The sequence below is a fragment of the Bufo gargarizans genome, chromosome 2, assembly GCF_014858855.1.
Source record: "Bufo gargarizans isolate SCDJY-AF-19 chromosome 2, ASM1485885v1, whole genome shotgun sequence".
In the NCBI taxonomy this organism is placed as follows: domain Eukaryota; kingdom Metazoa; phylum Chordata; class Amphibia; order Anura; family Bufonidae; genus Bufo; species Bufo gargarizans.
Window position 1 is genome coordinate 104,823,280 of NC_058081.1, and position 26,961 is coordinate 104,850,240.

Genomic DNA, 26,961 nt, shown 5'->3' on the forward strand with positions numbered 1-26,961 from the left:
GTCACTGGAGTTCCGGGTACAAACACTGAAACCTGAGCAGAAGGGTGTGTTTACAGGGCGCGGGGCGGGCAGACGGGCCGAAACGGCTGCTCGGTTCTGCCCCCCTGGGAGCCATGGTACCGGCTCTCGCATTACCGTAATTACCTGGGCCACAACTCCGCTCTGTAACCAGGGTAACCAGAACCCCGAGTCACATGATTGTGGTTCTAGCAGTCGCTCTTCTCTCGCGTGGCCCCGCCCCCCAGGTGCGCGCTGATTGGCTGCTGCGCTGGGGTCCCGTGGCTCAGCCGGGGCTGTAGCTGTTCACACAGGAGACCAGCGCGGCTTCGGGATGCAGAGCTCGGTGCGCCGGCGACAGCTCCAGTCTGCGGGATCCCCAGCCAGGTACAGCACCGTGCACACTGCCCGGCCTACACTTACCGTGGGATCTGAGGGAACTTTTCTCACTATTCTCTGCTCCTCCACGGGTACATGTCCGTGACTTACATGACTTCATATGGAGCAGACCTGATGCACCCGATTGCCCATGGGTCCCCCTCACTGCCCAGTGGTGTGCACATGGTGGTCCATCAGATGGGTTTCCATAAAACTTCCATACCATCAGAATGATTGACACTGGGTGGCGGTAATGTGTGTGGGCATCCCTAGGCTATAGTGCCCCGCCGTGACTATGGATACCATCGGGGCATACTAAGAGGAATGACAGAATGGAATGCCCATAGACTTTACCAGGAAAGTGGAATGCCCATAGAGAATAATGGACCAGAGTGGAATGCCCATAGAGAATGATGGACCAGAGTGGAGTGGCCATAGAGAATGATGGACCAGAGTGGAATGCCCATAGAGAATAATGGACCCGAGTGGAATGCCCATAGAGAATAATGGACCCGAGTGGAATGCCCATAGAGAATAATGGACCCGAGTGGAATGCCCATAGAGAATAATGGACCAGAGTGGAATGAGAGAATAATGGACCAGAGTGGAGTGCCCATAGAGAATAATGGACCAGAGTGGAGTGCCCATAGAGAATAATGGACCAGAGTGGAGTGCCCATAGAGAATAATGGACCCGATTGGAATGCCCATAGAGAATAATGGACCAGAGTGGAGTGCCCATAGAGAATAATGGAAATGTAATATTTGAATTAGAGACAAAACCATTTGACATATCTAATAATTATTTAGCAGGCTTACTCTCCAAATTCAGCGGGATTATTTAATATTCAGATTAAGTGGAATTATCACTGTTTTCTGCAGAATGACTAGGATGAATGACACAAAGGAATGCCCATAGACTATAATGGAAAGTAAAATATGAGCTCAGTTGCAGGTAAATCTGTGCTATGTAGGACATTAACCTTTACCGCAAGTGTTCCCTGGGTAGAGTAGCAGATTGTAAAATGAAAATTACTTTGGATTATAACTGTTTTCTAATGAAAGCAAAGGTGAATGACATAATGGAATGCCCATAGACTATAATGGGTAGTAAAATGTGACTTTATGTCTGAACCATTTAACATATCAAGTAAATCTTTAGCAGGCTTACTCTTCAAGTTCAGTGGGATTATTAAAATTGAGATTAAGTGGGATTATCATTGGTTTCTATGAAATGACAAAGAGAATGCCCATAGACTATAATGGGATGTAATCTATGAACTCATTTGGACACATAGGGGGAGATTTACTAATCCTATAGATGGCATAAACTGGGGCTTATTTTACGCTATTTTTCCAGTCCATGGCAGTCCAGGTTTTTCATTCATGACACCAGTGCAACTGAAGCGACCGTGGCTGACTGTCAGTGGCAGGACACATAATGGGCACCATGACACCAAACTTACTTCTACTAAGCACCTGGAAATGGTCCGGGCAGAGACTGGGTTTGTAATGAAGGTGCCAACTGTGGGTGGTGGGTAATTTGTCAAAACGAGCATCCTGCTTCTCAGTCCAATGCTGCAGTGCACCCTCTCTTAAAGAGTAGAGGCATGCCTAGCAGTCAATGATCCTTCACCAAGAGGTACACTATCCAAAAGTAGCCTCTGAGAGCCTATTTAAAGGGCAGCAGGGGAAACCCTTTTATGCCCACTTGTGGCAAGACCCAGCGTCTAGTCAGACCACACCTGTAATCAGTTACATATCTGCCTGAGGAAAAAAGAAAATGCGTGCTGATTTCCGTAGATATCCGCCAATTGTTTTTGTCAGTGAGTTTAAATGTGGTCCATAGTTTCTGGGTTCCATGTTTTCTACATTGATCTTGATATCCCGTGTGCAGCTGGAGGAGGCCTTCATTTATGACAAGGCGCACACGCATCCTTTGGCAGTCTGCACCTTTGGAGAGCGCACCTGTCCCTATACTATGCTGCCCTTACATAGGGAGCAGGAGTCCTTGTCAGGTAATGCTCACCCAGATGCATAGCTCTAAGGGTATGTTCACACATGCTCTAGATTTATAGACATTTCTACTCGTGGATTTTAAATTCAGTTCTTTCTGGATTTTACAGTGGATTTATGAGAAACTTTGCAGCAATAAATGTGTCTCCCCCCCCCCCCCCCCCCCGAAACAGTCCTTGCATCTGTCCATCACAAGATTGTGTGTAGAGAATAATGGATGGAAGGTGGGAATAGCAGAGAGCCTTGAGTACCCCATTATTACTGTTATCACAGAGAAGCTTCATCTCGTTGATTTTAACAAGCAGTATTTTGAATGGTTCCTCAGATTTGGCGCAGCTCAGCCCAATGACGAATCAAGAAATAACCGCTTTCACCTGGACCTGTGGTTCTATTTCACCTTGCAGAACTGGCTTCTGGACTTTGGACGTCCGATTGTCATGGTGAGTGTGTGTAATGTCCGTAAGCCTCGTGTTCTGGGGTAGGGAGAGCTCTCCATAGGAAGTAACTTACCTCCATAGTTCTGCCGAAGAATGTGATTCTTTGCCTGTGAATGAATAATCTATACAAGCCTTTCAGATATTATGGAGAAAGCCATACCCACCTACTCTCCGGCACTGCCATCACTGGCCTTCTGGTCCCTGTCTGTAAAGTACCGGGCAGACTGGATCACGTGCACCGCTGCAGCCAATGACTGGCCTCAGCAGTGATGTGTCCCCAAGTAGCATAATGCTGGGCTCGTCACCACTGTGGCCAGTCATTGGCTACAGCCGTGCACGTGACCCCATCCATCCGGAAGTTTACAGGTGGGGACCAGAAGACCAGTGTGGGGTGCAGGTGAGTATGAGTTTTTCCATGGGTACAACAGGCTGGGGTTGGAACTTAAAGGGAACCTGTCATCTGGATTTTGGGAATGGAGCTGAGCACATGAGCTGCTAGATCGCCGCTAGCACGTCTGCAATATCCAGTCCCCATAGCTCTGTTTTTATTGTGTAAAAAAACAACAACAATTTGATAGATATTCAAATTAACCTGAGATGATTCCAGCGTGAAGGAGCCCAGCACCGCGCCGCATCCTCCAAATCTCCTCCTTGCTCCCCGACGTCACAAAGCTAGAGCGCCGTAATCTTGCGATGCGCGAGCTAGCGCATGCACAGTTCGTTCCCTGGGGCCGATGCCAGCACAGGGAAGGAACACTATGCCGACACTGCGCATGCGCTAGCTCGCGCATCGCAAGTTTACGGCGCTCTAGCTTTGTGATGTCGGGGAGCAAGGAGGAGATTTGGAGGATGCGGGGCGCTGCTGGGCTCCTTCACGCTGGAATCATCTCAGGTTAATTTGAATATCTATCAAATCGTTTTTTTGACACAATAAAAACACAGAGAGCGGAGGGGACTGGGAAAGCCCCCTGTATTCCTACTTTTGGGCAGGGTATGTATAAATACAACTTTTTTTTTTTTTTTTAAGCCAGAGGAGTGTTCTTTCTACACCTGTGCAAATCGTGCAGCATGCCACACAAAAACGTGCACAAGGTTATGGTCCATCGCAGGCCCTCTCCATAAGAAGGCTCCTGCAAGGGACCGAGACAAAACAGGCAACTCTCAGCCGAAGCCGAGGGTACGCCAAGTCTGTGCTCCGGGTTTCACCTGGGCTGCCAACCAAGGCGTCGGCACGGAACTTCAACAACTAGGCTAGTGTCTGTATAAACACAACTGTCCAGTTCACAGGATTGTCCAGGCAAAATTGGAACTGTTGGCAAATATGCAACTTTGGAATGAAAATTATATTCTGGGTTTGGGGGGTACTATTTCTCCTTGGGGAGAGCGTGTCAGTCGGAGTGAGGAGACTTATAGGCTATACATGCTCCTCTGGAATTCTGGGAAGAAAGAGATGAGCTCTTAACAAGCTCTGCCTCTGATGCCACCAGATATAAGGCAGCTATCCTATAAGTCAATGGTAGACCCTTTAAATAGGCCTAGACAAATGACTCTGATATTAAATAAGCCAGCATCTCATCTGCAGGCACCTGTTTCGGGGTGATATCCCGTACTCAGAACAGAGAGTACTGGCTTAATTGGGTGAGAGGCCAGGTCAGGATTTGGGGGGTACCATCTCTCCTTGGGGAGAGAGCGCCTTAGTCGGCGTGAGAAGATTTATAGGCCATACATGCTCATCTGGAATTATAGGAAGAAAGGGATGCAAATGAGCTCTTAACAAGCTGATTAGGTGCTCTCTCCCCAACATAGTACCCCCCAAATCCTGAATTAGGCCTCTCGCCCAGTTCAGCCAGTACTCTCTGCTCTGCACTGATGAGGGGCAATCACTCCGAAACAGCTGTCTGCAGTAGAGGCGCTGGCTTATTTAATATCAGAGTCATGTCTCAAGGCCTATTTAAAGGGTCGACCATTGACTTACAGGATAGCTGCCTTACATCTGGTGGCATTCGAGGCAAAGCTTTTAAGAGCTCATTTGCATCCCTTTTTTCCCTATATTCTAGGTGTGATGGATAACTGAAGGGGAAGATTTATGAATATTAGTGCAAGGAAAAAATGAAACCTCCATTGCAGCAACCAATCAGGATGCCCCAGTTATTTCCAACTGACCCCTGAAAAATGAGAGGTAGAATCTGATTGGTTGTAATTAGGGCTGCACGATAAATCGAAAAAATAATCGAATCGGCAAATGCGATATTTTTCCGACCCGAAAATGCCGCGATTATATATAAAGGGGCCCCGCGCACATAACTGCCTTTGCGTGTAAAGTATTTTACTAGTGTGTGTGTGTGTGTGTGTGTGAAACAATCTCTCTCCTATTGATAACAGGTCCGGCCTCTGTACTCACTGTCACGATGAATGCACTGCAGCGAACGGCAGCGAGCTGGCCGGCCGGCGCGTGACGTCACTTAGTAACGCTCCTGCTTCCTGAAGTGGGAGGAGCGTTACTAAGTGATGTCAGTCACGCGCCGGCCGGCCAGCTCGCTGCCGCTCGCTGCAGTGCATTCATCGTGACAGTGAGTACAGAGGCCGGACCTGTTATCAATAGGAGAGAGATTGTTTCACACACACACTAGTAAAATACTTTACACGCAAAGGCAGTTATGTGCGCGGTTTAGGACACATGAGGGGACACATAGGGCCATGAGGGGGACCAGCATAAGATGCTATATGTCTTATGCTGGCCCCCCTCATGGCCCTATGTGTCATAGCACACATCTCCTATAACAGCGTAATCAACAGATCCACCCCATAACAGTGCCATCCACAGGTCCCCCATAACACTGTCCTCCACAGATCCCCCATAACACTGTCCTCCACAGATCCCCCATAACACTGTCCTCCACAGATCCCCCATAACAGCGCCCTCCACAGATCCCCCACATAACAGCGCCCTCCACAGATCCCCCACATAACAGCGCCCTCCACAGATCCCCCATAACAGCGCCCTCCACATATCCCCCACAACACAGCGCCATCCACAGATCCCCCACAACACGGCGCCATCCACAGATCCCCCACAACACGGCGCCATCCACAGATCCCCCACAACACGGCGCCATCCACAGATCCCCCACATCACGGCGCCATCCACAGATCCCCCACAACACGGCGCCATCCACAGATCCCCCACAACACGGCGCCATCCACAGATCCCCCACAACACGGCGCCATCCACAGATCCCCCACAACACGGCGCCATCCACAGATCCCCCACAACACGGCGCCCTCCACAGATCCCCCACAACACGGCGCCCTCCACAGATCCCCCACAACACGGCGCCCTCCACAGATCCCCCACAACACGGCGCCCTCCACAGATCCCCCACAACACAGCGCCCTCCACAGATCCCCCACAACACAGCGCCCTCCACAGATCCCCCACAACACAGCGCCCTCCACAGATCCCCCACAACACAGCGCCCTCCACAGATCCCCCACAACACAGCGCCCTCCACAGATCCCCCACAACACAGCGCCCTCCACAGATCCCCCACAACACAGCGCCCTCCACAGATCCCCCACAACACAGCGCCCTCCACAGATCCCCCACAACACAGCGCCCTCCACAGATCCCCCACAACACAGCGCCATCCACAGATCCCCCACAACACAGCGCCCTCCACAGATCCCCCACAACACAGCGCCCTCCACAGATCCCCCACAACACAGCGCCCTCCACAGATCCCCCACAACACAGCGCCCTCCACAGATCCCCCACAACACAGCGCCCTCCACAGATCCCCCACAACACAGCGCCATCCACAGATCCCCCACAACACAGCGCCATTCACAGATCCCCCACAACACAGCGCCATTCACAGATCCCCCACAACACAGCGCCATTCACAGATCCCCCACAACACAGCGCCATTCACAGATCCCCCACAACACAGCGCCATTAACAGATCCCCCACAACACAGCGCCATTCACAGATCCCCACAACACAGCGCCATCCACAGATCCCCCATAACTATGTCATACCCAGCCGCGTCAGCGGCTCATATGGGAAATTCCAAGCAAATAGACCTCTAGCACAATTCCCTTAAAATATTGCATCGCATATCGTTATCGCAATTTTTAGGGCCCTAATCGCAATCGCATAAAATTCCCATTTCTACTTGTCCCTTGCTTTAGTTCCCCGGTCTTTTTTGAAACCGATGAAAGGAAGGTTTTTTAGTTGTCCCTCGCTCCACTGATGCTGCGGTCTCCTCTGCACTTACACAGGCTGCGGTCTCTTCCACCTAGGTCCAGACCTGACGTGTGCCCTTCTGTTCCTGTTAAATTGCATTTACTATTATATAGCTGAACAGGAAGCAGCGGAAAATTTCCGGTCCGGGCCCAGGCGGAAGAGCCCACAGTTTGCATGAGTGCAGCGGAGACGGCGGCAACATAGCGATGGACAGGTAGGTACCAACTAAAAAATCTTCCTTCCAATGGTTACAGGATAGCATGGGTTTTTAAATAGCCTAGAGTAACTCTTTAATTTGCCCATTTAAACAAGTTCTAAGCTTTGGAATTCCCTTTTTGTTAGAAAGGATCCCCTGGAATGTATGGAGCAACTCTGCAGAAGTGTTCAGTCACTGCACAGCGCCCCCACAGGAGAAGTGAAGCATTACACAGATCTGATTGTTTGGTCCTCCAGAGCAAGGAACAATCTTCAGTGGCTCTTTTGTTTGGGTAATAGATTAGGGTTTAAAACGGCCTCCCCCTATTATCTCTGAGTTCCCTAAAGGGTGTTTGTAAGGGCCTGGACAACACCTTTTGAGAAGTTTCACGCTACTTTTTTCCCCAAAAATACACTGCGGCCAGGTGTTACATGCTAGCCTGTAGGAAATCATAAAATGCCCTACAAACACTGAGTATTGTGTATTGTTAATTTAAGACAATTTTCTGTCATTTTTTTTAAATTGCTGCATGCTCTGGTTGTAGCTTTTTTCTCTCCACAAACTTCTATTTAGAAAAAAAAATGCAAATAAAACATCATCCAAAAAATGGCTTGTAAAAAACACGATTTTTATGGTGTTTCTTTTTTGGGCACTTTCTGGCGTAAAAACCCCCTGCAATGTTGCAGCCGCAGTATTTTTGCTCTGTTTTCTACCAGTACGTATCAGGTGCAATTGATCTCGTCGCCAGTTGTCCTAAGTTCAAGGACGGACATAGAGCGGTATGAGGAATTAGGTGAAGACACGCTCTTACCTGTGTTAAGACGTTACAATTGAAAGGGGACATCAGTAGGGAGCTTGAGCTGCGACAGGTCTGCTGCTATGTCACATTATCCTGTACGGTAACATGAGGCTCGGGGTAAGGGGTCAATCGGTGCATGATACCTCAATGGTGCTAATTAATTTAAAGGGCACCTGTCATCAGCCAGATGTTAGTTAAAACACGGCTTGTCAAAGATGTCCTTAACGGATGTGTCATCCGAAAACGTCCTATTGTTTACAGAGGAGCTGTCACCTGTCCTGCCATGTCTGTTTTAGTAACTACTTGCATTCATCATATAATGACAATTCTGGAGCATCTATTTTTATGTTGTGCCATTCCTCTATTACTCCTACTAGAAGTCATGACTGAATTACCAGCATCTTGCCGTATAGGTACAGATTGGTGTTACCAGTTGAGGGTGCGTTCCAGCACAGTTGGATACCAGCAGCACTGATTAGACAGTGCTACTGGTAACACCCAGCTGTACCTTAACTGCCGACTGATGGGAGTTTATTTGTAAACTTCTTACAGGAATAATACAGGAACAGCACAACATAGTCATAAGAATAAATGCTCCTGAATTGTCATGACATTGTAAATGTAATTAGTTACTGAAACTAGAAAACCAAAAAAGGAGCATAACCCTATCACTCATGTGTGGACACATAAAAGCCTCTCTACCAAATCACATAGACCACACATGTAATATAACAAAACGTCACTTTATTGAAACACAATGTAACAATGACAATAAACACATATGTAAAACCCTGCGGATGAGTACTGGGATAGAGACGCCACTTGGCCAGTAAAGTGCATCCAATATTAGATAAAGTGACCAGAACCAGGAATTACTGTAGGGGAAACAACTCGGACTACCAAGTGAGTAAGGCTACTTTCACACTGGCGTTTTGGTTTCCGTTTCCGAGATCCGTTCAGGGCTCTCACAAGCGGTCCAAAACGGATCTGTTTTGCCCTAACGCATTCTGAACAGAAAAGGATCCGCTCAGAATGCATCAGTTTGCCTCCGTTCCGACTCCATTCCGCTTTAGAGGCGGACACCATACGGGTATCAAAATTCAAATAGTAATCAATACAGTCTACTGGTGCAGCCATAATCAGTGCATATCTAGAACACTCTCCTAAAGAAGTCAGTGAGTCGGCTCCTGTCCATTGTGGCCGATGTCCGAGAACAGAAAGTATTTATATATTTTAGGACTAGTGACCAGTTTGAAAACTGCATGATTTTAGTGACATAGAAAAAAAAAATTACCAACAATTCTAAAAAATAATGTTTAACATAAAAATGTGATTTAAACAATGGGTCATTTTTGATGACACCTTCCCTTTAAAAGGAGAGAGACCAAGTGATCCCTTGGCCTCACTACGGACCTAGGTCACATAGGTGTCCGGTAGGGGCCTGACACTTTGCACGATGTCTGAAGACAACTTGCCCTGTCTCTTGATACTTACTTATAACCTTTTGGTGTATTTCAGGTTATCTAGTTGTTTTTTTACTTTGATGCATTGTACCATATGACATCTGCTGCTAGCCATATGTAGGTTAAGCTTAGTGATCACAAATTATAGGAAATGCTTGGTGTTTCACTTTTTTTTTTTTTTCCCCCCCAGATGGATCCTTTCTTTGCAACCAGAGATCAAGTGATTTATTTGCGAAGTCACGTTTTTCTGTTCTCTCTGCAGATAATCCTTCCCTTGGATTGGTTCCCATTGAATAAACCCAGTGCAGGCGACTATTTCCATATGGCTTATAACATTATAACTCCGCTGTTGCTGCTGAAGGTGAAATTGGATTAATCATACTCAGGACTAGAGGGAAAGGCGAAATATTAAATGGTGACGCGCCATCCTTGCAGCCACATTAAATGTAGAAAGAGAAATACATGAAATATACATAAGGCTACTTTCAGACTAGCGTTAAAGTTTTCCAGTATTGAGTTCCGTCATAGGGGCTCAATACTGTAAAAAAAAAAAAAAAAACACATCAGTTTTATGCTAATGCATTCTGAGTGGAAAAATACTGCAGCATGCTGCGGTATTTTCTCCGGCAAAAATTTTGTTAAACATTTGCCGGATCCGGCATTAATTTCCATTGAAATGTATTTTTTTTTTTTTATCGGATAATTTTTATTAGATTTTTCAGAAAATCCCCAAAATACAAAGGAAAAGAGTCTGCACAATATACATGCAACTGTTGATGACAAAAATACCATAGCATTACAGGATCAGACAAATAGTTACTTTCATGAGTATCCCAAGTAACATCAACCATGGTGCAAGAAGTAGATAAAATCACGTAATCTAGTTACAGAGTATACCTGGTACAGAACCGCATCTCCCATCTAATAATGTATAAACATAGGACCCTCCCTCCCTACCCAACTAAAGCGCACTACCCGAGCGATGGAGTGGATCCGAACTCCAAAATTGGTCGTCCTATTAACATATCAAAGGCATAGCCATTGGTGTACTCCTCCTATCTGTTTAGCAGACCTCTTCACACTTGACCTACGTAGCACTACACACCGTCATACGGCATACGTCCAGAGCTAAATAGGATAGAGGAGATAAAAAGCACACCTACACAAGAGCAGTGTCTCTACCTACCCACTAGTCCAACTGCGAGGAGAGGCTAAACCGGGCACTGTATCCTATATTTCTCCCAGTTAGCCCATATTAGTTTCCTAGCTTGAAATAGCAGACGCTGTACTCCCAGACGGTGATGACGATTTCTGATGTCTAATATCCCGACCACACATGCTCTCGGTCCAGGCGGAACCGCAATATTATATGCGTCTTTTATTAGGGTCAGAACGGCGGACCAAAAGTTCCGGAGCTCCGCACAATCCCAGAACATATGTAACAAGGATGCAGGGCCCCTGCCACATCTAGGACAATCCGCATCTTCCCGAACACCTATCCGGCATAGAAACTCTGGAGTCCTATACACCCGGTGTATTAAAAACAGCTGGGACATACGCTGCCCCTCACAAACTGACAGCTGCGGAGTGAGCGCTAAAAGCGACTTCTGAGATTGGCCCGACCTCCTTCTCCCATTTAGATTTGACTGCTAAAACCTCCTGTTTCAGTGATTTCACATCCAAGTTCCTGTAGGTAGAGGCTATCAGACCGCTCAAGGAACCGGTTGTGAGAAGTTGCTGAAACAGCGGGACCATAGTGCATTTCAACGTCACGGATTTAGCCTGTGTCTGAAAGGCCATTGAAATGTATTAATGTCGGATCTGGTATCAAGTGTTCATTAAAATTGCCGCATTGAATGTGCAGACCTTTAAAAATGTGAAAAATAAATAAATATTGGATCCGTTTTTCCCGGATTATACCGGAGAGACAGATCCAGTATTTCAATGCATTTGCCAGACGGATCTGGATCCGGAAATGGATGATATCCGTTTGCATACGGATTTCCGGATCCGGCAGGCAGTTCCAGCAACGGAACTGCCTGCCAGATTCTTCTAACGCTAGTGTGAAAGTACCCTAAATCACTACACGAAAAGTAACAAAAAGGGCAGTGGGGAATTCAGGCGTCCTCAGAATACAGCTTTCTCTTAAAGCGGTCTTCCGGGATTTTAATATTGATGACCTGTCCTCAGGATAGGTCATCAGTATCAGATCAGCGGGGGGCCGACACCCAAAATACAAACAAAAAAAAACCAGGCGGCACATGGATGTCATCCGTGTGCTGTCTGCATCGTTGTGTCTGTTCCACAAATAATAGAACATGTCTGTATTGCGGACAAGAATAGTCATTTCTAGTAATGGGAGTGAGAAAAATGCGTATTGTACACAGAAGGTGTCCATATTGCGCATCTGGGGTTACAGAACATAATGGTGACCTATCCTCAGGACCCCCGCCGATCAGCTGTTTGAAGGGACTCTTCACATCATGAGCACTGCGGCCTCCTCTTAGGCCAGTGACATCACATTCGACGGTCACATGGCCTATGTGCAACCCAGTCCCATTCAAGTGAATGGACCTGGGCTGCAGTACCAAGCACATCCACTATACAATGTATGGTGCTGTTCTTGGTATGTTGTGAGGAGGCTGCAGTGCCTCTCCAAACAGCTGGTCGGTGGCTGTGACGGGTGTCGGACCCCCACAGATCAGACATTGATGTCATACCCTGAGGATAGGTCATCGGTATTCTAATCCTGGAAAACCGCTTTCATATCACATGATTCAGTGGTAGGTGAGATTGAAGAATATCTTGAGGGACTTGAAATGAAATATAATACTCCAGCTTTTCTTGTGTCTTTTCCAGTTGATAGAAAGATCTCCGAAGACCCTCCCTAACTCTGTGGTATACATCAGCATTATGACGTTTGTCATGGGGGCAAGTATCCACCTGGTGGGAGACTCTGTCAATCACAGATTGATCTTCAGCGGATACCAGCTTCACCTGTCTGTGCGGGACAACCCAATTATGCAGAATCTACAGCCCCCCACCCTGGTGAGAAGGTAGTGGGGGTAAAATGGGAGTGGGATTTCGCAGCACTCATATGGGAGGTGACGAAACACTTAAAGGCAATTTTTTTTGATTGCATTTTTGGATAAAATATTTTTTTCAATTGGCCTTTTTTAAAAATATTGAGCTGTCCTGTCACAAAGGGTTAACTATTTTTCTAGCTGTGTGACTGTTACTTTTACTTTGTGCTAGTCATCTAATAAACCTCATCTCTAAACTACTAAGAGGTCATAAACACTTATTTAAGCCTCATTCTTATCAGTGAGATAAGAACTGAGCTCTAATGAGTGTTTATAATGTCAGAGAGCAGAGATAAGGAGCCCGTCTTCTCCTGGACTGATGGAAAAGACAGAAAATCCAAACGCTGCTACAAGAGCATGTCAGCTCTGTACAGAAAAATAGAAACCATATTTTTAATAAAGATCAGTTAAAAAATATAAATTTTGGCTCAAAATGAGTAAAATGCAATAATAAAGAATTGCCCCTAAAGGTGTACATAACCTTTAAAATGGAACTGTCGCTTCAGGTAGTATCTCAGAATAAGCTGCCATGTCGGTATATGTGAGGAATAACACTCTAATAAAAAAAAAAAATAATAATAATCCTGCGCTGGTGGGTGTAGACTAGCTGGGATCATGTCTGCCCACACACAATACATGGAGCAACAGGGGATCCTGCTTCCTACCTCTCTGTAGCACACCCTCAGAAGTAGCAGCTGGAGTAGAAGACATTATACAGCAGTACTGCACAGTTTAGATGTAAATCCAATTGTTAAGTAATTGAGACAGCGAATGAATATAAATCAGCAGCAGTCTCTAAGTCTCCGTCTGTCCCTCTGCCTATCTCGAGTAGCCCCTCCCTTCTTCCGCTGTATAGACTTCTATGTAATTTGATCCTTCAGTGAGCAGGCAGCCTGTCTAGTGAAGACTAATCTGAGCAGTGAATTGAGTGTTAGTGAAGAGGAGGGGGAGCAGGAGAGGAGCGCGATAAGAGGCGAAGAAAGTATGTGTCTTTGATGACATATATTACAAAGTCTCTTGTATTCGCCCTTACTATTAATTCTCCAAAAAATAACTTTTGGCGGCTATTTTACCTGGCATCAATAAGTATGATTTGCAGTGCTTATATTCTTCGCCCACTATTCTAACCTAAGGGGTTATGCCAAGAATAAATAGAGCATCAGGGCGCATGCTCAACCTGTCACTCCACCTTGACAGGGAAGGCAGTCGGACTTCCACTGATCATTTAGGTCCTCTTTACATCTGGTGATCCAGTTTAATTTCCCTTGGGCGTGGTGCAGAAAATGCCAGAGGCAAAGATGGAACTAATCCTGTAGTTTCCTGTACTTTGTGATGCCAGGTGTAAAATAGAACCAGACAGAAAAATGATGCATGCTTTTTTTTCTCTTCTGTCCGTTGCGGTCAGTCTAGTCGCCCGACAAGTGCTCATACACACATATCAGTTGTGTCCAGTTCCACAAAAATAAAACTGTCCGGACGCACCGGATGTATGTGCACCGAGCCTCCTATGGCTAGGGGATAACTTTAAGACTTGGCACAGCCCCTTTAGCCATTTTAAGCTCACTGTAGGTATCGCCCACTTGATGTCTGGGATGCATTCATTACATAATGGGATCAGGCCCGTCAGCCTTTGCTTTAGTCTATTGTCTTTAGTGCGTCTTGCCTCATACTTGCTTCTTTCCTGTTACAGGTCGACTCCTTTGAGTTGTTGTACTACTATGATGAGTACTTGGGTCATTCCATGTGGTAAGAATTTAAATAATGTTCGTGTCACTAAATATACTAGAGCTCCTTTATTAATACTGGCTTAGGCTACTTTCACACTTGCGGCAGTGTGATCCGGCGGGCAGTTCCGTCGTAGGAACTGGCCGCCGGATCCGCCGATCTGCCGCTGACTGAAAGCATTTGTGAGACTGATCCGGATACGGATCCGTCTCACAAATGCATTGCAAGGACAGATCCGTCTCTTCGCTTGTCATGCGGACAGACGGATCCGTCTTGTATATTTTTTTCACATTTTTACCGGTCTGCGCATGCGCAGGCCGCAAGGACGGATCCGGCATTCAGGCAAGTCTTCAGTTATTTTGGCCGGAGACAAAACCGTAGCATGCTACGGTTTTCTCTTTTGCGTGATCAGTCAAAACGACTGAACTGAAGACATCCTGATGCACCTTGAACGGATTACTCTCCATTCAGAATGCATGGGGATATGCTTGATCAGTTCTTTTCCGGTATAGAGCCCCTAGGACGGAACTCTATGCCGGAAAAGAAAAACGCTAGTGTGAAAGTACTCTTACCGGCAAGTGGCAGACCAGTATGTTTTTACACCATAGCATGTGCCATGTTCCCAAGACGGTGTATGTTCGTTGGGGAATACAGAGCAGCTGCAGAACTCATTCATATATGTAGCAGAGGACTTTGAATGTCATTATTTTCCTAGTGTGCAGCCCATATAGACACCCATATGAGCGGGTCAATAAGAAGTGCTGAGAGAAGCTCACATGCCCACAGTTTTAAATAGCAGAGGTAATTTCCCACCTTCTGCAATTTGAAGATCACCCCTATTTGAAAGGTATTCATCTGGCGACAAATGCTCTTTAACCTCCTAACAGTCACATTAAAATTGGAAAAACCCTCCCAAAAATGTCACTTTTTTTATTGTAGATTTTTAATGTGTGTCTGCAGTAAATCTTGTTGGCGCACAACTCGGGGGACACGATTGGATTTTTTTAACCCCTTAGTGATATAATTAATTTTAGACTCAAAGACCAATAATATTTTCCCCCTTTGTGTTTTAGCAGTCATAACTTTTAAATTTTTTCTTCTAAATTTTTTATTTTGCAGGATTAGTTGTAGTTATTCTTAGGAACTATTTTGAGGTATATATAGTGTTGTAAATAAAATTGTATTCTTTTATTTTTAGGGGGGGGGGGATAAAAAAATGCAATTTTAACATTATTTTGTGGAATTTTTTTACAGTGTTCACTGTGTGGTAAAAATAACATAATTTTATTATGTGGATCACCACAATGATGATAATGCCGCATTTCAATTTATTTTTTACTATTTTTCTTTCCTCCTGCAGGCTGTCAGCTCTGCAACTGCTCCCTCATCCTCCTTCAGCCTAAGGGGAGGGGGGGGGGGGCTACTTTAGCTGCCTATATCTCTGGTTTGGAAGCTGGCATTCTAAGATTTCAAACAATACCAGAATACCAGCCATTATCTTTAGTACAGGGGAAGATATTACTGTTAGAAATCAGGATGCAGTGAATTCAGCTGAAAGTGAACATAAAAGCAGGTTTTACCTGTGATTATTCCCGTCTCGATTTCTAACAGTGATATCTCCTGTTTATCTTGGGCTAAGGGTCCATTTACACATCCACATTTTTTTTCCGGATCCGTTCTGGATTTTGGGGGCCTGTTCATTTTCAATGGGGCCGGAACAGATGCTATGTGTTGTCCAGATCTGCACTTCCGTTCCCCCCCAAAAATAAAATATGTCCTATTCTTGTCCTTAACTGCAGACAAGAAAAGGCATTTTCTATTATAGTGCCGGCGATGTGCGGTCCGCGAAATGCGGATCAGGACGGATCCGTCTTGCTCCGCACCATATCGCGGACAGAAAACGCTGCTTGCAGCGGTATTCTGTCCACAATGGGAGCGCAACCGAACAGAATGCATTTTGGAGCATTCCGTTTCACTCAGTTCAGTTTAGTCTCCAGTATTCATCCAGTATTGAGATCCTATGACTGATCTCAATACCGGAATTGAAAACACTAGTGGGAAAGTAGCCTTACGGACAAGGATAGGACTGTTCTATAGAGTCCAGGACGTTCCGTTACACAACATGCAGAGTGCACACGGCTGGTATGTGTTTCACGGATCTGCAATTTGTGTACCGCAAAAATGGCTACGGCATGAGCCCTAATACTGATGATTTATTCTAGGGATAGGTCATAAGTCTCTCTTCGGTGGGGTCAGACTCCCAGCACCCCCACCCTCAGCTGCCTGAAGAGACTGCAGCGCCCCCACAACTTACCCTAGGTCAGTCATGTCACGTTCATCGGTCACAAGGCCCCATTCAAATGAGTGGGGCTGAGCTGCAATATCAAATGACAGCCGCTATACAGTGGACGGCGCTGTGCTTGGTAAGCTGTGAGGAGGCCGCTGCACAGTTGATTGGCAGAAAACTGCTTTAACAAAGTTATACAAGAGAAAAACATGGCTGTTTTATTCTAGAAACCATACCCTGCTATTCCACGGATTGTGTCTGGTATTACACCTCAGCCCCATTTACTAGAAGGAATCAGACATGGTTTTCTACTCATATACCCCCCTTTAAATGAAGGAAACCAGATAATTCATCTTATATTTTTGTAGTAAACTTAAAATCTCTTAGCTCCACTTGGAGCCATGCTCACCATTTTTCCCTGCTGTGCTAAAATGACACTACTTTTGTAAAATTTCACTTCTAGGCTACATTCACACGACCGTATGTATTTTGCGGTCTGCTAAAAATACGGATGACATCGATGTAGCATCCGATTTTTTTGCAGATCCATTGTAACAATGCCTTTCCTTGTCCGCAGAACGGACAAGAATAGGATGTGCTCTATATTTTTTTGCGGGGCTACGGAATGGACATTACGGATGTGGACCTATTGAAATGAATGGATCTTCATCCAATCCGCAAAACGGAACGGACACGGAAACAAAATACATTTGTGTGAATGTAGCCTTAATGTACATGCATTGATGCTACGACATTTATGGCAAAATGAATATTTTACAGCAGGGTTGGCTTCCCTTATATCACAATTGTGCTCAGAACCTTCACCTTCTAAAAGTGTATAAACGTCATTCTAATATATATATATATATATTTTTTATTATTATTTTCTCAGGTACATTCCATTTTTTCTCATCTTGTTCATCTACTTCTCTGGTTGCTTTACAACTCTGAAGCGGGAAAGTGAGATGCCTTTATCCGCCTGGTCATTGCTGCTCCCAAGTAGCCTCTATTACTGGCAAGTACATTACAATCCTTGAAACATTAAAGGGCATCTGTCAGCAGATCTGTCCCTATGACACTGGCTGACCTGTTACATTTGCACTTGGCAGATGAAGACATCTGTGTTGGTCCCATGTTCATATGTGCCCGCATTGCTGATAAAAATTGTGTTTTAATATATGCAAATGAGCCTCTAGGAGCAATGAGGGTGTTACCGTTACACCTAGAGGCTCTGCTCTCTCTGCAACCACAGTGCCATCCCAACTTTGAATGACAGGGCGTGGCGTGATGAGGTTTTCACTGCCTGGCCCTTTCGATTAAAGTGCGGAAGTTGCAGAGAGAGCAGAGCCTCTAGGTGTAATGGCAGCGCAGTTTCTCAGCAATGTAGGAACATATGAACATGGGACCAACACATGTCTTCAGCTGCCAAGCGCACATGTAACAGGTCAGCCAGTGTCATAGGGACAGATCTGCTGACAGATGCCCTTTAAAATGTGCATCCCAAAACCAAGATCCTTGCTTACACATTTCAGACCCGTCACAGGTTCTTATCATAGCAGTTTTTACACAGCAAATGTGAGTACTTAAAGTGTACCTGTAATTTCATATGACTTTTCAGAATAAGCTGCCACATGTGTATACATGAGTAATAACACTAATCATTTTATGACTTATATCAGGCATTTGTTTAGCATTTTTCTCTGCTGTTGTCTCTCAGCTGGTGGGTGAAGACTGGCTGTAATGCTATCTGCCCATTAAGTACAAATTGAGACAGGACGTTCTGCTTCCTATCTCTCTCTTAGGCCTTATGCACACGGCCGTTGTTTTGGCGGCTTGGATGCGGACCCATTCTGTAATGCTATCTGCCCATTAAGTACAAATTGAGACAGGACGTTCTGCTTCCTATCTCTCTCTTAGGCCTTATGCACACGGCCGTTGTTTTGGCGGCTTGGATGCGGACCCATTCACTTCAATGGGGCCGCAAAAGATGCGGACAGCACTCCGTGTGCTGTCCGCATCCGTTGCTCCGTTCCGCAGCCCCGCAAAAAAAATATAACATGTCCTCTATTTTTGTCTGCGCTTTGCCGTTCTGCAAATTGTGGAACGCGCACAGACGCCATCCGTGTTTTGCGGACCGCAAAACACACCACGGTTGTGTGCATGTGGCCTTAGGCTAGATGCACACGACCATATGTGTTTTGCGGTCCGCAAATTGTGGATCCGCAAAAAAAACTGATGATGTCCGTATGGCATCCTTTTTTTGGCGATCCATTGTATCATGTAGCCTTACTCACTCGGAAGCACAGAGGCACCTTATAGGACATAGAGAAGTACTGAGCAGCAAAGATGTGAATGGAGATATAACACTTACTATTAGCTGTGGAATCATGCTTGCTTCTGTGCTAGTAATTGCTCCTCTCCATAGACCTCTGAGATGATGTAATCTGATCCTTCATTAAGCTGGCAGTCCACTTGGTTTTAGCAAGATGGATTTATCCAGGGGTCAAGTCCTGGGAAAAAAAGTGTGGGAACTCACCCAAGATTCACTGCATCATGTGCCAGTAATACCAGACCCCCCCCAATCATGTGCCAGTAATACCAGACCCCCCAAATTCCCCAATCATGTGCCAGTATAATACCAGACCCCCCAATCATGTGCCAGTATAATACCAGACCCCCCAATCATGTGCCAGTATAATACCAGACCCCCCAATCATGTGCCAGTATAATACCAGACCCCCCCCCAATCATGTGCCAGTATAATACCAGACCCCCCCAATCATGTGCCAGTATAATACCAGAACCCCCCAATCATGTGCCAGTATAATACCAGACCCCCCCCCAATCATGTGCCAGTATAATACCAGACCCCGCCAATCATGTGCCAGTATAATACCAGACCCCCCCCCCCCAATCATGTGGCAGTAATACCAGACCCACCCAATCATGTGGCAGTATTGTAATACCAGACCAGACCCCCCAATCATGTGCCACTATACCAGGCCCCCCCCCCCAATCATGTGCCAGTAATACCAGACAGACCCCCCAATCATGTGCCAGTAATACCAGACAGACCCCCTAATCATGTGCCAGTAATACCAGACAGACCCCCCAATCATATGGCAGTAATACCAGACCCCCCCCCCCCCATCTGTGCCAGTAATTCCAGGGCCCCCCCAAATTCCCCAATCATGTGCCAGCCCAGTATAATACCAGGGCCCCCCCAAATTCCCCAATCATGTGCTAGCCCAGTATAATACCAGGGCCCCCCCAAATTCCCCAATCATGTGCCAGTATAATATAGTTAAAAAAATAAAAAAATGAACACTTATACTTACCTCTTTGGAGCGATGCAGGCCTCTTCCAGCCTGTGTCCTGACTCCAGCGCTGTACGGCTCAGGCCGGCGGCGCGATGACGTCATCGCGCCGCCTACGCCGGCCTCTGATAGGCTGCCGGCCTAGTAGTGCCAGCAGCCTATCAGAGGAACAGGAAAGGGACACACCTCCCCCTGCCCTGCTCCTCCGCAGCCTTCTGTTTGTATTTCTCTCCTGAGGACAGCGATATAAACAGAAACAGATCACCATGGAGATGAGCGCTTCATTTCCACAATGGAAGCGCTCATCTCAGTGCCTGCCGCCGCCGTACACTGCCTGCCCTGCACACAGACCATGATGAAAGAGAACGGCGTTCCTGCCATGAAAAAAGTGCAGGAACGCCATTCCCACGCGTTCCCCCTCGACTCGACCCCTGGATTTATCACAAATTTCAGAGAGAAAGTTAGTTTTAGAAAGGGGCAGAGGCAACAGATAACTGGAACCTTTTTTTCTCTGTCAAAACATATTACAAAGTTTCTTATATCCACCTGTGCTATTGATGTATGCAGTCGTGTGAAAAAGCAGTGACTGTGTAACCCAAAGATACCAGAAAGGCCAGAGCCAAAACTCCCCTCATCTGTTTAAATAATAATAAAACAATACAAGAATAAAGATGCATAAGATTTGTTCTAAGATTCCGTTCATTAGGTGTCCATGTTTCCAAATTCAGAATTCAAAAAGCTTATCTTCTTTAATTTTGTGGGTGGCGCAGCGATGAGTAGCATCTAAATGATTTAATAGGGCATGCTATATATGTATGGAGCTAGCTGTATACATGTGAATTACACATATCATGTTAGACCGTTTATAAACTGTAATACTACCCATGTAATATATGGTCTGTCAACTTCAATACTTGGTTGCACAACCCAAAAACACACTCAGAATATGTCATCAGCCCAGTGAAACACAAACAAAATGGGCCATTTCGTCCCACCATTTGAGGTCCACCTTGGAGCTGTTGATAGTTTAGGAATAACTGGGATTGACAGAGTTAACGGGCCCTTAAGGGGGGGTGATTAGTCTAAAGCGCTTCTCATGACAATGTTCTGGATCCTGAGTTTGGATACATTGGAAATGAATAGATTATTATTATTATTATTATTATTATTGACTATATTTTGATTATTATATGGTCTTGTTACCAAACCGGGTTTTCCAAAATACTAGGAGTGGATAGGAAGAATTTTGGCTTTGGCCTTTCCAGTATCCTCAGGATTAAGTACTTACATTTGCTGCGAGAAAAACCCCCTGCTATCACTACACACAGGGTTCAAAATGTATGAGAGAGAATGTTGGCTTTGGAATGCATATTTAGGCCTCACACACATGGCCCTATCCCTGCCGTGGCGGGTCCGCAATACACGAGCAATAGCCGTGTGCACTTGAATAGGTCTGCAATCCGGGAGGTGCGGAACGGAGGCACGGATTGAAAGCACACAGAAGCACTATAGAGTGCTTCCTTGGGTTTTCTCACTGTGCCTCCGCACCACAAAAAAAATAGAACTTGTTCTATTTTTTTACGGTGCGGACAGATCACGGACCCATTGAAGTTGAATGGGTCTGGATCTGTCACGGCTGCCGCACGGATGGGGCCCATGCATTGGGGGCCGCAAATTGCTCGCTGCAGCCTCTTCTTAGAGCCAGTGATGTCTCGTTCATCGTTCACTTGGCAAAGGCGCAGTTCAATCCTATTCAAGGGAATTGGCCTCCACTGCAATACCAATGGATGGAACCGCAAGGAGGTGAGCGCCACAGCTTCCTCAAACACCTGGCAGCGGGTGTTTCGGATCCCCATCAATCAGATACTGATGACCTGTCTTAAGAATAGGTCCTCAGTATTAAACTCTCAGAAAACCTCAAACCCATTGAGGACCTTCGCCGTACATGTATGGTGCTGGTGGACGTGACTTAAGGACCAGTGCCGTACATGCGCTGCGCCCACCCAATCAGCGGCAGAGACCCGGCAGTCACTGACAGCCAGGCCCCTGCTGCATATGCCGGCATCTATGAAAACACTGATGCCGGCGTATTAACCCCTTGTATACGACGGTCAAAGCTGACCGCAGCATGCAGAGGGTTTGCGTAGGGTATGGGTGCCCTCCACATCTCCGTTGGGTCCCCGTGCTGCAGTGATGGGTACCCGATGGCAGAGAAGGCAGCCTTCCATAGGCATCAGGGCTTGCCTTCTACAGAAGCCTGTGAGATCCAGCCCCTTAGGCTGGGTCTCACAGGCAGGCTGTCAGCATTAAAGCTGACAGGCAATGCATTACAATACAGGATGTATTGTAATGCATTGCAGAGGGGATCAGACTCCAGAGGTTGAAGTCCCAGAGTGGGACAAAAATAAAAAAGTTAAAAATAAAAAAAGCCCTTTGCCCAAAATTGTAAAAAAAAACAACGAAAAACAGACATATTGGGTATTGCCGCGACCGTAACGACCGGCTCTATAAAAATATCACATGATCTACCCCCTCATCTGAACGCTGTAGAAAAAAAAAAAACTGTGCTAAAACAACAATTTTTTTTGTCACCTTACATCACAAAAAGTGCAACACCAAGCGATCAAAAAGGCGTATGCCCCCAAAATAGTACCAATCAAACAGTCATCTCATCCCACAAAAAATTGTGTCAAAAAGCCATTTTTTGTCACCTTACATTGTCGGGTTGTAATAATTCAATTAAGAATTATTAATTATGGTCATAAAAATTATTAATCATAAAAAAATTAAATTTATAAAAATTTTCATAAATTCTTAAAATCATGACCTGGTGAATTGTAGACAACCAAATCGATACAATTCACATCTGAGGCCGACTATTTCCTCAGATAAATAAGTTCTTTTTGACGTGAGATGACGTTAATGATAAAACATGTAGTTCTGCATTATACAATAATACACAGGTTTATAAAAATATGCAGATTTATTGGTTATAAGATTATAAACATATATAAGTAGATAAACACAATGATACATGCAAATGAATATATATAGCGTTAATATAAAACATTACAAGCTTAACAATACATGTGAGTGGAAATAACTTGTCACATTATAACCAAGCTATTATTAGGTTAGGATATCAAAGTAGGAACATAAGTTAAACGTATATACATTACTTTTGTTCAGAGAAAACCTCATGATATCAGGATGGGCATGTCTAATCCTAGACATCAATATGGAATGCTAAATACATTCTTCCCCCCTCTAACCAACTACACATCACATGACTTCAGGCATGGGCAAATCCATTCAAGGATATAACTTAGAAGAGATAACTGTATCCTTCCGCCCCATCCTGGACTATTTTTTCATATATAACTTTGGTAAGACTATTAAGACAAATGACAGGGATATATGATCTTTGCTAGACCATATCTTAATTGGAAAGGACTTGAAATAAGTCTTTCCTGTGGGAAACCATCACTTAGCTTGGCGAAGAATGTTCTATCAATATATATATATATATATATATAAGCAATTATTTAATGCTCTGCTAGATTATGAGTCTTGATTCTTCTGCAGGTAGAATGAAGTCTCACAATATCCTAAAACTACATCTCAATATGGAGATGATCAATTAATTTAATTATGTATTTATTCGCCAATCTAGATGGTATAATTTCACCCACACTATCAAATTAGTCTTAATAAGATGAAATATCATTTTCTGTGTCTCTTACCAAGTTCTAGTAGGAATCTCACTTCTGCTCCTAGGAAAGCTGGGTGGTCCATCATAGCACATCTCACCATGGCTTCCATCTTGATAGACCCCTCTAGACAGCTTTACTTCTCTTTCCTCTCTTTCTTGTGTGTGTCTCTCTTCTCTTTCTCATGTCTTTTTCTGTCCTTTTCTCCCCCCTGTGTATGGTTTATGATCACAAACTTATCAGTTAGACACACCTTCCTAATTTGGAGCTTTCCAATCATTGTCGGATGGGTGTGATCATTGATAAGAAATGACATCATAACCTTACCCAGAATGCACTTTTGCTACTGTTGTAATGTCACCTACTCATACCTAGGTGGCACTGCTGTGTAAGCTATTTGCATCATAGTATAAAGGGTTAACTTCTGTAAGTCTGAATAAAGGTATAATATACATTTTGACCTTAAAAGCTTTAATTCAAGGCTATAGGGATTAGATTTGACACTTGTAGCAATTAGAGACAGACCTCTAGGCGTCTCTCTGAGTGTTTCTTCCATTGTTTATTTGTACATCGTAAATAACTTTACTGTCTTTGTTTTCTCAGAGATATCAGTACCTCCTCTCATACCAAAGAAGTGAATAATTGTTACAAAACACACATCTTCACAGACACTCTTTTAGAGACAAAGATTCTCCTAATGAGAAATATATATAATATACTGGATACATGTTGTCTTCATAACATATAACAGTATAATATATATTATATGTCCTACTGATTGTCTCATGCTAAGGACTCAGGCTCATTAAATGAATACATGAATACTATATATTTGCTTCATTGATAAATGCCTAATTGTATAGGTAATTATCACCAGCTGCATAGAGCTCATCTTTAACTCCCGTCATAAATTTATCAGTAGATAAGAAGGCCTCTTCTCAGACTGGTACATTCATGAGAAGAATAACACTAAAAAGTAGAAACCTTCGTGTGACCTTACTTTGGCCTTCTCAAGACATACAAAATTGTAACTATAGTGGAGCATGGCTCTTAAAGGTAATGAACATCCATCTTGACTAAAAATGAATTGGATATCAATGTATTTACCTATGAAAAGGCACGACAACATCACAGAAAGTGTAATACCAAGCGATCAAAAAGCCATACGCACCTTAAAATAGTACCAATCAAACCTTTATCTCATCCTGAAAAAAAATAGCCACTACATAAGCCACTCCACATCCTTGTGGAGCATCTAAAGGGTTAAAAAAGTTTGTAAAAATCATTTTGAATACCTTAAGAAGGGGTGTAGTTTCTAAAATGGGGCCATTTATGGGTGGTTTCTATTATGTAAGCCTTACAAAGTGGCTTCAGTCCTTAAAAAATGTGTTTTGGAAATTTTCCGTAAAATTTCAAGATTTGCTTCTAACATCCCCGAAAAATAAAATTGCATTCACAAAATGACAAATTGATCCAAACATAAAGTTGACATATGGGAAATGTAAAGTAATAACTATTTTATGAGGTATCTCTTTATTTTATTTTTTTATTGGTAAAAAAAACCCCATACAAACCATATTTTTTATTCAAAATTACAATATTGAGTTATTATTATTTTCAATTCCCCATAATCACCCATTTCCCAACCCACCCTACCCTTGCGATGAGTCTCAAAAGACCCTCCATGATCCCACTCAAACCAAAAATAGTAGAAACATACAATTGGAGACGAGAAGGATTAAGGCTTCCAAGCCTCCCATATCTTAGTCCACTTCTCCTGACAATTTTTTTTGCCTCTATAGGACATTCTCATAATTTTTAACCCTATTAACCAGATTTATCCAAGTATTCAAATTGGGAACATCGCGTGAGAACCAAACTCGACTAATCAAGCTAAGAACAATATTCTGTTCAAAATAATCTTCCTATACTTATGGCAATTTACCTTAGAGAGATCCCTCAGTATACAACATTCAACCATAAATGGAATCAGGAGTCTCAATTTCTGATTTAAAAAGTTATTACTCCCCAGCCAGTATTATTTAAATTCTATATCAATTTCTGTTTAAAAAGCAGAGAAATAGAAATTTGGAAAGTTGCGAATTTGTAAATAGTTTTGTAAATTTGGGATAAAAAATTAATAAAATAAAAAATATTGACTGAAATTTACCACTGTCATGAAGTACAATGTGTCACGATAAAACTGTCTCAGAATGGCTTAAATAAGTAAAAGCGTTCCGAAGTTATTACCACATAAAGTGACACATCAAACTTCCAAAAAGCAGCCTGGTCCTTAAGGTGAAATATGGCAGGGCCCTGAAAGGGTTAATGTCTTTCCTATTTTGTGGAGATGGTGGATCTACACCAAATGAAATCATGGTTGACTAGTGGAACAAGTATATAATCCATGGAAGAAGTAAGTCTAAGACCCAAACTCCCACCAGTAGCATTTTCTGATATGTTGGAGTATGCTGACAGTTGTTCACACCAAGAGATCTACCATTGAGCAGTGAAATAAATCTGAAGAAAACGAGCTGTTGTCTTACACGTCACCCTTTCTTGCAGGTACCTGGTGACTGAGGGTCAAATATTTATCATCTTCATATTCACTTTCTTTGCAATGCTTGCTCTCATCTTGCACCAGAAACGTAAAGGGCTGCGTCTGGACAGTAATGGCCTTTTCCTACTACTCTCATTTTCCGTCACACTCTTCCTCATAGCAGTCTGGATCGTATGGCTATGGAACGACAAAATTCTGCGCAAGAAATACCCTGGAGTAATATACATTCCCGAGCCCTGGGCCTTCTATACGCTGCACGTCAACAGCTTGCACTGAGGTTGGAGCTGGCAAGGAACTGAAATCTGCTCTTCCTTTTGTAGTCACTTGTAGGAATGGAACTTGCCATAGACTTCCATCACTTTACCCTATGTTTCCTGAATAGAGTGGGATTTTCTTCTTACCACAGTAGACTTGGCTGTTTTTAATGCAGAATAATTCTATTTTAGTATATGGCAACTGCTTTATTCAGCCACTGTGTTCTCTAATACAGTACTAGACTTTTACAAGAATGGTGGTATAGAGCAAAATACCCTTCGCAGGGCAAGATATGTCACTCCTATATTAGACTGCAATCTGCCCTGGTCCAGTAGATTTGGATTTTAAATTCAGACAATCAGTTGCGATATGCTGCAGAGCGAGGAATTGTTACCCATTTGACATGACGGTAGATTGTGCAATAAGAGAGCTCCGAAATGTCTGCTATTATGTGGTTGGGTATTTTAGAATAAAAGTTATGTTTTCTTTTTA

General features: G+C 44.2%; 1 protein-coding gene across 2 annotated transcripts; it reads left to right on the top strand.

Annotated features, from left to right (window-relative positions):
• Positions 1–4: 4 nt before the first annotated feature.
• Positions 5–26,961, top strand: CLN6 (CLN6 transmembrane ER protein). 2 transcript variants are annotated; one of them, XM_044279368.1, is made up of 7 exons: positions 5–384; positions 2,716–2,830; positions 9,795–9,893; positions 12,392–12,580; positions 14,306–14,361; positions 17,520–17,642; positions 26,220–26,961. In XM_044279368.1, exons 1-7 carry the CDS (start codon positions 332–334, stop codon positions 26,488–26,490), a joined length of 906 nt encoding a protein of 301 aa, XP_044135303.1. In that variant the 5' UTR covers positions 5–331; the 3' UTR covers positions 26,491–26,961. The 2 variants fall into 2 exon arrangements, with proteins under 2 accessions (XP_044135303.1, XP_044135304.1); XM_044279369.1 differs by lacking the exon at positions 5–384 and adding an exon at positions 1,140–1,329.